Here is a 14016-nt window from a genome sequence, read left to right as displayed (position 1 = left end):
AGGCGATGAGATTTGTTCCAATCTATCCTCATGCCTTGAAAATAGCTGAAAGTGGATTTTCTATTACAGTGGTCAGCAGAGTCATCCCTGAATAGTGACGGTTCCCACAGTTCCCTCTTTTAGTTGTAAGAGTTAAAATGACTGTTGACTAAAGAGTTTAAAATAAAATTGGGTACAGCATTACCTGACATCTTGTATAGGATTAAGGAAGTCATGACAAGAAAGCAGTATTCTGAATGCAGCAGGTATTCATTTCAGAAACAAATGTGACTAGCTTTGAGGATATCATGAGGGTCAATTACAATGAGAAAAAACAAGTCCTGGTTATATACCCTCTTAATTTTATGGTAGCTGATTCCTGGCTGTGATGTCATAGATGCCCTGCTCTATCTTTTCCCTAGCCACTGGGAGTTAAGCTCTGGGTATGTGTAAGGAAGCAAAAAAGGAAAGAGATTTTCTTGTGGCCCTCCCCCGCATTCCTTTGTATCTTCCAGTCCTAATCCATTTCCCATTCCATCCCATTGGAGTCTTCCTTTTTGAGAGTACTTACTTTGCAATGCAGCATGGCCTGTAACTCTGCATTTACCAAGAAGAATATCTTGAGGACAGAACAATCAGATGTTACCTTGGGAAATAACCTGTCAAAACCTATCTGTGCTACCTCTCATCCCCCATGCTTCTGGCCTGTACCCCAGTTCTTATATGCTTAAATAAATCATATAAATAAATCATATTTTTTTAATAAATAAATCATTTAAAAAAAAAAAACTATCTGTGCTAGCCTGCTCACAATTCTGTCATAGTGATTGTTCCCTTGACCAACACCATATCTGCAAAGGGCAAACTACAGAAAGTTCACTGGCAAACCAGTTTCCAGTACTAGCCGCGTCATTTCCTGAGTGATACCATCTCATGCAAGCCACTTAAACTCAACTAGCCTGTCTTCTCTGTAGAATGTTTGTGGCAATCAAGTGAGATCATGTGTGTGAAGGTGCTCTATGATTTCAAAAAGTTAGACAGTAGTGATAGGCTACTACATAGTCATGAGTATGTGTGAAAACAAAGGGGAGACTGAGATTTCTCCTTCCAAATCTGTTCTAAAGATAGAGGCCTTCCAGTCCAACCATTGCATTTAATCTGATTTCCCCAGAGCCTCATCTCCTCTGGTCCCTTCGAATCTGTGCTGATTTATCTTGTCTTACATATTGCTTGACACAACTGAGTAATACTAAATTAACTCCATCCCCCTTCCCTCAATGCGCAGTGGAAGCCCTTGCAATCCACCCCTGAAGAAGGAAAATGGAAGACAATTTACCAAGTACTTCCACTGGGCAGGCACTTTCTTTGTCTGAGATTCTTTGCTACAAACCACACGCTATTCCCACTGAGGAGAAATTAAAAAGCCTTTGCAGCTGAGACCATTGGAAATTACATTTCTATTAAAAGCTGTCTGTGGCTAGATGGATCCATCCCAGGAACAAAGTTAAATGATGTAATAAACTTGTTCAAAGACATAAAGCTATTACATAAAAGGCCATTAACTATCTTCCACTCAATGTTAACAAAAGATATTGTTCTTTTGGTTGTCATATTAGAGGTTGCTGGTTCTGTGAGTTCTGCCTCGGCCAGGTCTTCACTGTTGAATTCTGTTTCCCAGTGCAGCAAATGGGATGGCAAGGGTGTGACCATCTTCAACTTTCTCTGTGTCATCACACATGAATTCAGGAGCACTAAGTTTCTTCTAAGACATGTTTCTGTCACTGTTTTCTATCTGCTTTTAAGTGGGCTGAGGCCCCATGTTTCCTATATTCTCACTTAATCGGGTCCATAGGTTCTTGGAAATTTAGACTTTAAACTAAGTGATATGTAACAAAAGTAGGTCCTTATAGGGTAAATGGTTTTTAGGCTTTTCTGCCCTCCCACAGTTAGCATTGCCCTGCCTGATGGGGCACCTGCAGTTGTTACATTGTTGTGTTATTTACTTTTGTGGACCATGGGAGGAGTATTGAGATAGTTACCAAGAGAAGCAGAAGCAGAAGCAGAAGAGGCAGAAGAGAGAAGGGGAGATAGAACACCTGAAGAAAGAGAGAGAGAGAAGCCTTGAGTAAAGACTTGCTGGGGGCTTGGAGGCCTGCAGGCCTCCTGGCCCCCCAGCACCCCTGCCTTCCATGTACCTGTTTGCCACACTACATGTAAAGCTCAATAAAAGCCTGAGAAAGCCACCGAGGGCTCCAGGACTCTCCTTTACCCGGTCTGCGAGATCAGAAAACCTGCCCTGTGGCCATCCTGGCAGCACAGTCCTCAAATAATATCACTTCTTCCATGTCAAATCCATTTGCTTTTTCTCATCAATTGTTTATGAAACAATGTTAAATGAAAATTGTTATTCAGGTACCTGCTATATTGGAGATCAGAGGCAGGGAGGACCAAGCACCCAAGTCAAAGCCTCAGATTCAAGGTGTGGAATCAGTGCATCTACTCTGAACTTCGAGATTAATTCAGAGCTTCTCATATGGAACATACATTTAGGGATGAAGGGAATATGGAGAAAATTGGAAGGGAATGGAAGTAATATGGAAGGGAAAATCCAAGAGGCATACAGAGCATTGTGCCCACAAAAATTCTGTGTTCCCAATATCCCTGTGGTTATTTACTTAAACCCCAGGTCAAAAGAAAATTCACTTGGGCCTCCCCGGTGGCGCAGCAGTTGAGTGCTGGGTTGCAAAGCTGCCCATAGCCTCTGCTGCGCTGGTTCGATCCCCAGATGCTCCCCGGCCACCCGAGGAGGGTCCCACATGGCGCGCAGACCTCTCCTGCCGCCCGCTGCTCCCCTCAGCAATGTACTGCGGTCCTTCTGCCTGCTCTGCTCCCAACTCTGGCTCTGGTGAATTCTCTCACCCTCAAGCGCTTCTGACTGTACCCAGTGCTTGTATAAATAAATTAATTTTTAAAAAAAGAAAATCCACTTAAGATTTGTCTTGTTTAACTTGCCTAATTCTATGAACTTGTAAGGATTTTCAATTCAAGTCCTAAACCTACACAGGTCCCGTTCTTTTGAGCCTCACCAGACACAACGCCAGTGAGTGAAATGAGTGCTGTGCAGGCATTGGGGTGGGAGAGAAGCTTTCAGTGCTTGCCCAGGTCATTTCTTCCTACCAGTGAACCAGTCAGGCCACGTCAGGAAAAATGTTGGCTTGTTCCCTTGACACTCAAGGCGTGACCTGCCTTTCTATGGTGTGACCTGCCCTGCTCTCACAGGGTGCTCATCCTTGGCAGGGGTCTGTTGCTATAGGCCCAGCCAGGTTCTGATGCTCTTGCTGTCCTTATTCAGGAAACAGCATCCTCCATTCAGCGGCTGACAGCGTGACCAGTGCTGTACAGAAAGCGAGCCAGGCCTTGAATGAGCGTGGGGAGCGGTTAGGCCGAGCTGAGGAGAAGACAGAGGACTTGAAGAACAGCGCCCAGCAGTTTGCAGAAACTGCACACAAGGTGGGTCCTGCAGAAGGGCAAGGGTCTGTATTCTGGGTTGTCAGGGAGTGTGGGTGCCAAGAAGTTTGTTCTAGTATGTTCCCGATTATGAAGATACTAACTCAAGCCCTGTTTTGTTTTGTTTTGTTTTTTTGTTCCTTTACACAGTTCCCATCTGCTACTTAATACTAGAGTCATGGCTAATTTCTTCTAGGGCCTGTTTCTTGAGCTACTTAGTAACATTTTCATCCCCATCTCTGACCTTAGCATATTGGGAAATTTGAATCCTTTTTAGTTCTTGCCTACAAGTTTAGAGCTCAAGTTTCAGGGAACAGGATGGGAGTGGTGTGGGATATCAGGTCTCACAACCTCCCTCTTCCCTAGGTCAATCTCAAAAGAGGACTTTGTGCTATTCTTTCTTTCTTACTTACCTTAGTGTCCCCTTCTGGGCTTGAGCCCAGCATCCTGTGTCTTCACTACAGGAAGAGTAGGCTCCAGCCCCAGGGCACAGCACCCCTCAGGGTTCGTTTTAAGGTCATGGGTCTGCAAGGCAGAGCTGACTACTGCAGATCTGCCTATGAGGTTCCTCCTGCTTCTAAACCCAGAAGCTGACATGTCGCATATGACTGTGATACACATGCGCGCACACACACACATTCCCTAAAAATACAGCTTTCAGAAGGGGAAAAGGGAGTTTTTATTGGCAGCCAGCTACAAGGAGGAAACAGAGGGCCTGTTGGTCAGGTGATAAAGAGGATTTATTACTGTTCTGGTGCTTCAGATCACAGGGCAGTTCTTTTCTGGCTAGTGATTCAAATTTAGGTTTCCAGAAACAACTTCTGCAGATAAGTGTTGGCATCCCAGACTCAGGCACTGGCTCTTCAGATACACTTTTCAGGTGACCTTTGGGGAAAAAATTAATTTGCTTCAACAGAAAACTCTACTTCTGCTGAAGTAACAATAATGCATAATCTGGAAAGAAAAGAGAAAAGCTGACGCTCAGGCCCTACCATGGATCCAATTCAAGTGAATGCTTCCTGCCTCCCTTCTGCATCCCCTTTACAGAGACCTGTCCCACTGTGTCATTCATTCCCTATTGTCACAGGAGCTTGCTACTCAGCTGCTTTGGGGACCCATTTGGAGTTCCCTGGAGGAGAAATTGTTAGCACATGACTAAGAGGTACCCAGGGACCCCAGATTATTCAGGGTGCAAGCTCTAAAAGGAGTTCTGCCATCTGTGCAGAGAAAGACAAAGGAAGCAGACTCTTCGTTTGAAAGATTTTTAATATTTGGTGTACATAGAGAGAGACTAAAGAAAGGATTTCAAATAATGGTTTCCCAATAACACCCTAAAAATTACCCATCCCTCATGGCAAATGCCCAAACAGGCCCAGCCTAAAGTGGGGCCACTGAGACCCAAAGCTTACAAGTCGAAGGTACTTCTGGGAGAGAACCATAGAAGGCATTAGGCAGGTCCCAGAGAGCTGGGGTAGAAGGAGAAACTCAAAGTTCAAAATCTGCCACATAATCCAACATAAAACCAAAATCTGCCAAGGACAAGGAATAGCCTCCCCAATGTGTCTCTCGCACACATGTCTCTTTCAAGTAGCTCTTCCAAGTGTCTCTACATGTCTCTTCTCCAAGTGCCTCTTCCAAGTACCCCCCCACCCTCTCATCCCCTAACCCCCCCACCCCCGCTATTTACATGTCCACCTCACTCCTTCCCAGCGGCCCACCACCTTTTGGAAGTCTGGTTCATGGCATGCTGGGACTTGAAATCTGAGGTAGCTGCATATAAGTGGGTGGGGAAAATGGCACCTCCCTTTCACAGAGATATCTCTGTAACAAAGTGGCCAAATTTGCCTGAAAATACAGGCAGCTCTGCTAGAGGCCTGGGCTTCTCTTGCCACTGTTATCACTGAGGGAGCTCAGATTTAAAGTTCCCCCTCATCCCTCCTTCCCTTCTCCAGCCTCCACGATAAAGAAATAATGATGAGATAGAAATGCTGTGATCCTTGCCTCAGCTTAATTTATAACAGCAGCAACTTTAGTGGTTGAAATGGGGAATGGGAAGTGGAAATCCAGGGAAACATTTACAGTATTGATTTGGGGCAATAGAAGGCCAAAAAGAATAATCTTTTAACTGTCTTCAAATGTGATAGTACAGGCAGTTCTTTTTTGTGCTTTACCATACAGAATAGAGCCATCAATAGTGCACTGATAATATTCTGCTAAAACACAAGTTTAGGTTAATGATTAAAACATGGACTAGGTTACCAAGGAAGTCTGCGAAATTGCTCTTCCTAGGTGGAGTAGACAATACCTGCAGGTCATCTATGTGGGCATCCCCCTCATAGAAGATTGTGCAAACACTGGGTTGGACAACCTATCCAGATGGCCAGAATTGTTGGCCCTGGTCACCCTGTTTCCCTGGTGTTGTATCAAGTTTGCTAGGTAGGTGGGAAGGCAATATGGTATGGTAGTAAACATCTTGTGTCTGATTTACCATCTCAGTGACCTTGGGCAAGGTCTTAATTTCTCTGAGTGTCAGTTTCCTCTTCAGTACACTAGGGCTAATTGATGATAGTACCTACCTGCTAGGCTGTTGAGAAAATTGAGTTCAAATCTATAAATCTATTAGCCTATACCTGGTACATATGTAGCTAAGTTGATATTAGTTATAATTATTTCCATAAAAATGTTTTATGCTGAACCTGCCCTAATTAAGTTACATACTGAGCATTGGGGGAGGATTGAAGAACTGTGGTTGAGGCTCCCAACACAGAGTTGGGAGGGATTGGGGGTGAAGATTCTGTGCCTTCCTAAGTGAGGTGGGTAGGCCTCCCTGCTAAATACTGATACTTTCTAAACAGGGAACTATCCTTAAAACAGAAACTGACTAGACCACCAGAGGCAAAGGGCCTCTGACTTTGACCACCCAGAGGGTCTATGCCAGCCAGTTACCTGTTTTCAGTAGAGATGGGGCGTGGGCGGGCTCCCCTTATTGTGTGGGGGAAGGGGCCACTAGTATCTGTCAGTGTATTTGAGGGAATGCGAGAAAGATACTGTCATAGCCAGACTTCAGTTTTCTAAAATTGGTATGTGTGCATATGAATCACTGGCTTTGGCAATATTCCTAAGGAGGAGATTGACCTCTTTAGGTAAGATGTGGCTATTTTCCTAGGGATTAAGTCTTCTAATTTGGACTCAATGGTGTAGGCTGACCGTGAAAATATCATTTCCTTGAGCAACTCCTGGCCAGGCCTGCTAGTGGGAAGAGAGTTCAGAGAGACAACCCAGGTCTTCTGCCCCCAAAACTAACAGGGCTGAGTTGACTCATAAAGAGTGGGCTGTGTTTACAATTCGAGACACAGGGCAAAGCAGAGAACTGCAGTATCAGGTGACAGTTCAAATCAGGGTGAATGTGTACAATCCCAGCTGGCAAGCATGGCACACCTTTCTCGATTACAGGAGAAAAGGACCTACAGCTCCCTAAAGGTTTCCCAGGACTCCTGCAATGACCCAGGCACATTAGGGAGTGGAGAACCTTTGCACAACCCTACCATCAGGATATGTGGGTGCATATCTCTAGAGAGCAGATGGAAACCACCCTGTGCCCCAGAACCCATGGTCCTGGCTTGAGGAGGTGTGGTTCCTGAGCTGTGAGCTTGGCACCATCTCAGCCTTCAGGAAAGTACAGCTCAGCCCAAGAGCAGATCTGCTCCCTTTCCCCAGCCCCCAAAAGTACAGCATCACAGTGTATGCAGCGCTCTGACAGCCCCACTATAGGCTGTGAGTCAGCAGGCAAGAGTTTCCCACACCTCAGCATCCTCAGCTGACATTTCTGGCAGAAAGGAGTGGTAATCAGCCCTGTTTTGCACAAGTTTACCTTTTAGGGAAGGGAGGAGGGGCAAAAGGGAGGGAATGTCTTCCTTTGTCCCCACTCACCACAGTCACCTACTTCCTTTCTGTCGCTGAGCCAAAGGACTTCAAGAGCCAGGCCCCCCGCCAGTATGAGTAATGATTTATTATTTTTATCATCATCATCATTTAGGTGAAGTTATATTGCATTGAAAGAGAAAGGTTTGAAGTTTTAAACTCCATTTCTGTAGGAACTCTGACATCTAAATTGATCCAGAAGGATTTGAGTTGGAAGCGATATTTATAGACATGAGGAAACTGAGGTACAAAGCAGTTGTGACTTTAGAGCTCGAGATCATACAGCAAATTTATAGCAGGGAAGCAACAGCACTCAAATATCCTGTTTCCATTTAATTCAGTGTTCTTTCTGCTCTACCATCTTGCCTTCTGAATTCTGCAGTGTCTAATTTCCAGGGAATTTAAAAACAAAAAACAAAACAAAAAAAAAAAAATAGACAGCATGAAAACAATGCCACTCTGCAAAACTATCACAAATACCAAAATGTCCAATTCAGCTGTTTATATGCAAAGCTGAATTGCTCAGATTCTGACACACTGTAATGCCAATGTCACTCCAGACACACCATAGTGGCCACCAGGACCTAGTCTCAGTGGCCACCAGGGCCTAGTCTTAGCAGTGTCACAATCACAGCTGCAGATTAATAGCTGTGGGTGAACTGGCACAAGCCTATTAGTTGAAGGTTAACAGCTCAGTGAATAAGAGGACAGCAGCACTAATCAAATATTTATGGTTGGTATTCATTATGCACAACTTAACAGCTCTGTGTTGATTTGAATGGTCCACGTTACTAAATAAAGTGCACAAACTAGAGATCAGGCAAAAGTGGAGGCCATGGGGGCCTCCCCTGGTGGCGCAGCGGTTGAGCGCTGGGCTGCGAGGCTGCCAGGAGCCTCTGCAGCGCCGTTTCGTTCCCTGGCCACAGGCGAGGGTCCCACACACACACACTCATAAAAGTGGAGGCCATGCAGTGTGGTCAGGAATGGGAGAGACCAGGCTCTGCCACTTCTATCCACCATGTTTCCTAGACTTTAAAGGCAAGTTCAGGAATGATTAGCCACCTCCACCCTTCTTGGCTTAGGGGAAGCCAGCCAAGAGCTTAACATGGCAACTAAGCACACTCAGGATGCACAGACACTGTCTGATGGTTGACCAGCTGCTGGTGTCAGCACTGTGGGAGGTCTGAGTCTTCACTTAGGCTGACTTTACTGGGCGGAGGCACCAGAAACTCATTCAGGTGGGGTTTCCTAAGCAGAGATTATTGTAACCATGTAAGGGCTAGGTCCACAGCTGCGCTCTCCCTCTTGTGACTGAACCAAGTGCATGGACTGCAGCGGACCTGTTGGTGCTGCTTTTGCAGGTGACCTACCTGAGATGCAGGGTTATGACTTCTTAGTCAAAGACGTCAAGAAGGGAGAAGGGAGACTCCAGCCCTGCACCACCCTGGAGAAATAGATTGTTGACGTCTTCCAGGATGACTCAGGGACCACTGGGTGGCATCTGGGAGGGGGGAGAAGAGGGAGGTGCCCCAGCTGATACTTCAAGGACCAAGAATCTGGTTGTGATGCAAATGACAGCACTTACTACAAATGTATTGCCTGCAGAGAATCACCTACTGTTTGCTCAAAGGCAACCTGAATTGAGGAATCCTGCCCCCTCCCCCAAATCACTCCCAGGCCCTACCTCAGGGACTAATCCCTAAATCAGACTCTGGGTACTGGAAGAATTGCATAGGCCTCAGCTCTGGCTTCTGGTTCACATCTGTGTATGGGCTTCTTGGCAAAGCTGGGACTGAGAAAAGGCAAGTGGAATTTCATTTTATGTTCTGTAACTCCACACATTTCCTGAGCTCAGGAAGCCGTGGAACGACACAGTGGGGTGTGGGTTCCCCATTTATAAAGACCAACCATGTCAGTAAACCACATTTCTAAAATAGTGGTGGGAGGAGGAGTAAATCAAGGTCTGGCTTTGGTCTCTTGTTCAGCCCTCATCACTAGCAGCACAGTTTCATTGCCAGGTACTTTTTGAACCCGGTTGAATGTCCAGGCTAGATATTGAGTGGATTATTGCAGAAAATTTCTCATAGTTGTTGATTTTGAATCCTTCATGGGATGACTCCTACAGCTGTGGAATGTCGGTGTGAGCAGGTGCCCAGAGACTTTGTTTGGTTCCCACCTGTTCCTCGGGCAGGTGGCCCATTCTGCCTGGGCTCTGGCTATCACAGCGGCATAAAGGAAAACCAACCACGTAGCCCCCTCCCCGGCCTGGACACACGCTTGCTGTGAGGAGGAGTGAGAAATGCAGTGCTGGGTGACTGCTGGGAAGAGCATTGCACATTTACTGGAAGCTGCTGTGAATGGCACGGAAATCTACCACCTCGAGGGGAATCTTGGTGCTGCTCTTACTTGCAGATTGGGGGCTTGGGGGGCTGCACAGGGAATTCTCCCCACTGTTAAGAACATCTTACTTTTCTCATCCCTCTCTCTCCTCAGCTTGCCATGAAGCACAAATGTTGAGAAACTGCGAAACTGCCTATCCTGGTGACCCCCCTAAGAGAAATGGAAGAGTTTGTTCTGCGGTTTTTACAAGAATTCCGGACCTCTGCTTGCTTCTTTTTTTTCCAGTATATGGACATTTAGGGTTTTTGGTTTTCCTTTCCAGGTGTTAATAGGAAAGAAAAGATGTTGTGTTTATACAGTTCCCTAAAGATCTTGCTAAGAAATGCTGCAAAAGCATCAGCTTCATTTTGGTGTTCCCCCCACTCCCCCACCCCCAAGTGTATGTACTTGTTTGTTTTCCTTTTTAAAATTTTTTCATTTGCTAGTTTGAATATGAAACTTGGACTAAATGATACACTGAACTGGGTCTAAACTGGCAACATATATTTTGTCCTGACATTAAGCAGGAAGATATTTTAATGTGGTCCCATCAGATGTTTTTTTTCCTGGATGGAAATAAAAGTGGAGCAGTGATTGGTGACTCTCAGTCTCCTAGCTACTCTTAATTTGAAGATTAAGAATCTATTACCTAAGTGTGTATTATGGAAAACAGTTGGATCTATCTGGGGAAACAGCAGTCTTGGATTTTGCTCTTATGTCATAATGTTCTGCATAAGCCATCACCAGCATTCAAAAAAAAATCAAAATCACGGATAGAAATCTACTTTCTGAGCTACAGTTTAAATACTTCCACTACTGTTTAAAGGCTGATTATTTAGAAGTATCATCTGAAGGATAAACGTTTGAGATTGAAGACCTAAGGAAAAGCCTATTTAAAAACCTCGTGCATTCATGAATGTTTCTTTTGTCATTGCCCTAAACTGAGGTAGCTAGTATTGAAAAGAACTTGGATTTTTATCAAGAATTGATTTGTCCACATAAAGGTTCTGTGTAAACAATAATGTGAAAAGATACGACATTTAAAGTCTTTTTTCTTTTCTTTTAACAAACTCATGTCTAGCTTAGAGACCTTACAGTGTCCTTGAGAAATGGTCTTCACTTTTCTTGAGATCTGAAATTTGGAGGATTTGGTGTTATTGCTGTCTACTTATTTAATGTAATTTAAAGTATGGGTTTCTTGACAGATTGCACTTCATGACAATTGCAGCTTGCCTGACCTGACATCATTGCATTGCAGTCGGATTAAATCAAGTTGGTTCACACACCCGATTTTTATATTATGCAAGATAGGACTGGGCTTAGAGTCTGGACATTCTGTTTCTTAAGGAGTTAAAATGCTAATCCTAAAATCTGTGCTTTTTCTTCATGCAACAAGGAGACAAGCTGCATATCCCAGACACCCCGCGCACCCCCCCCCACCCCAGCTCCCACTGTTCTGCACTGACTCTTAAACCACTTGAATGTTCAGGATCTCTTTCTGCTCCTTCCTGCCCGTTGAGCCCATTGAGTCTACGTGTATGGTTGCCTCTTAAATATAAGATAACTTTCAGATTATTTATGCTGATTTATATATCTTAAGTTCTCCTGATAAAGAATTCTCGGGCAGATAAAGTTGATCTATTGGGGTGGGGATGAAGGGATATCGTAGACTATATATGTCAAAAGGGAGATAGGATTTCCTGCAGACAAATTTCTGAATCCTCTTAGTGAAATCATCCAGTTCAAGAAAACTCTCTGTAAATTCAGGTGAACTATATAAGCTTACTAAAAGATTTTGTACTTTTCTTTTGGCGTCTTCAAAGTTTAAAGAAGCAGTGAACTTGTTATCTGGCAAGTACCATTAGACACACTTATAATTTCTAAGAAAAGCGCAAAATGTCGCTCAAAAGATGTTGTATTTGCAAACTTCTGTTCAGAAAATACACACACACACACACACACACACACGCACACACACATTCATCTTCCCAAATTGGATTCTAGCCTCAGAGATAGTTGGTATGAATAATTGAAAAGATAAATCTAAAACCTCCTCTGACAATCAGCCAAACTCAAAAATAAAATTTATTGCCAACTATCTAACATCAGTGTTTGTGAAGCTGCTTCCAAAGTAGCAGAAGATGAGGTCATAAGCATACTGTGAATCTTGAGGTTCTTCCTCCCTGGTAGAATTGTGATAGTACTCTTCATAAATACCGGTATTCCACATCTGCCCTCTTTCCTCACTGTTGGTCCTTTTAGACTCACATCTTCTTGGAAATAGACTGGATTAGGAAAAAGCCTATCTGAATCTGAGCTTCTCCTGTTGATTTGCTTCCAGGCTGAGTTCTTACGCTGACCTCCCTGTGTCAAAGTCCTGCCTAGCTCTCTGTCCCACAGAGACCAGATCAGCAATCCCTGCCCCTCCTCTTTCTCCTGAGCTCCTATAAAGGACCCCTGTGATGACACACATGAAGGCCTTTGCCATATTTTTGTGGAAGGTGCTGCAGTACAAAATATTAATACAATCTAACCTAGAGAAAGTTGCTAATGACTCACATTATTTGGGACCAAATAGTTTGGTTGAGCTTGCTAGAAGACATTTCATTTCTGTACTTTACTATGAGTTTGGCGGATACTATATTTCTGTGAAAGACTTCTTAAATTGTATTGACAATGCATAAAGAAAAGAACTTCCCAGTGTTACCACTTCTTGGAAAGTAGCTGTAGTATTCTTCACTAGTATTAGATATCTGTGTACAGGAAGTATACAGTTATTCAGGTTAATGTTTCATATTAAAGAATGTATTTGTAAAATGTAACAAGATCAGTAGTTAACTTTTTTTAAGCTCTAAAAAAAATTAAGATTATGTGTTAGACCTAAAATTATAGTGAAATCTGTCTTAATACTACTTTTGTGGCTAGCAAAGGTTGTGCATTTATGTAGAAATATTTACAGAATGCCCTGCATAAAGGATATTAAGGATGGATCTCGCTTTTAATTTTTAGAATTGTAACACTATTCATGTCTGTTGTACAGTTATTCTTCAGAAGTTCTCTAAGATGTCAAGTACAATTTTTGTTTCTCTCAGAGACAAGTAACACCCGCTCTATGATTCCCTATTACAGCAAACTCTAATTTTGTCATTAAATATTTTAATTCTGTGATGAAAGTTTGTTTCTGTCAGTTATTTGTGATATCTATAAAAACAGTCCCAAGTAGGTAGGCATCACCACACTTGTGATGGTAATGGGATGATCTCTTGTGCCTACAGGAGACCTAAGAACTAGGATTAGCATTATGATCAAGTTTTCTTACATAAGTTTTAACATTAAAAAGACTAAACTGCTAACCTTAATTTAGACAATGATTTTCTACCCAGCAGGAGTTAAGTCTATTTTTTTCTTCTTATGCGTGAAGTGGTAAACACACTAATAGTTACCTTTCTGCTGATATTAGTGATGTGTTCAACTCAAATACCTATTACAGCATGTGCCCTCATTCAGCAGATTAGTTTCATGCCCTATTAAATTGGAAAGAAGACTTGATGAGATCATGTCGATTTTTTTTTCATGGAAAAGGAAATGCAGCTTATTGCATTGCCCCATTTATTTTCAAGGGAAGTGACTTAGGCAACTACTATAGCAGAAAAGCCACTCTGGGTTGTTGTGGAGACTGGGTAAAGCAAACAGGAATTTAAAAGTATTTCCTGAGAGGACTGCAGGTGGTCGGGATGGCATGTCCACCTTTCAGGGAAGAAAAGATAGTGTTTGGATTTGGCTGGATGAGGATCCAGCCTTAAGTTAATTATGTATTTAAAGGCACCTGCTCTTGTGAACTCACTATAAACCAATAACCTTGCAAAGGTGATGTTTTTCTTAATATAGCTTTTAGTAACAATTATACCACAAACGACAGTCAAATTTAATGGCTTAATAAGGTGTTTAAAAAAAAAAATAACAAAAAAAGCCGTGGTGCTTTCCCCATGCTGTCCACGAGAACATGCTTGTGAAAAACAATTGACTTAGAATCTTGCCTGCCAAAACAAGCCGACCGAGTGAGGGCAGACATGGGGTACAGAGAAGAGAGGAGACAGATAACAGCAGTAAATTTCAAACTAATGAAATGTTTGAGTTATTTCCTGTTGATAGCCGTTCGGGGAGGCTCTCCCCCAGACGGGGGTGAGCCTGGGTAATAGGTGGGCAGATACCTGCATGTTCACGTTCTCG

General features: G+C 43.4%; 1 protein-coding gene across 4 annotated transcripts in view; it reads left to right on the top strand.

Moving 5' to 3' along the window:
- STXBP6 (syntaxin binding protein 6) overlaps positions 1-9924 on the top strand; it is a gene marked incomplete at both ends in the record, with an annotated part of 166522 nt that extends 156598 nt beyond the window's left edge. For 3 of the 4 annotated variants that reach the window (XM_084240882.1, XM_084240881.1, XM_084240879.1), the window contains 2 exons: positions 3332-3489; positions 9901-9924. In XM_084240882.1, the coding sequence (XP_084097008.1) occupies positions 3332-3489; positions 9901-9924 (182 nt within the window). The remainder of the gene's footprint in view (positions 1-3331; positions 3490-9900) is intronic. The other variant, XM_084240880.1, reaches the window with a different exon arrangement.
- Positions 9925-14016: the final 4092 nt, after the last annotated feature.

The sequence above is a fragment of the Talpa europaea genome, assembly GCF_964194135.1.
Source record: "Talpa europaea genome assembly, chromosome: 8".
Lineage (NCBI taxonomy): Eukaryota > Metazoa > Chordata > Mammalia > Eulipotyphla > Talpidae > Talpa > Talpa europaea.
This window is presented reverse-complemented; position numbering and strand designations above follow the sequence as displayed.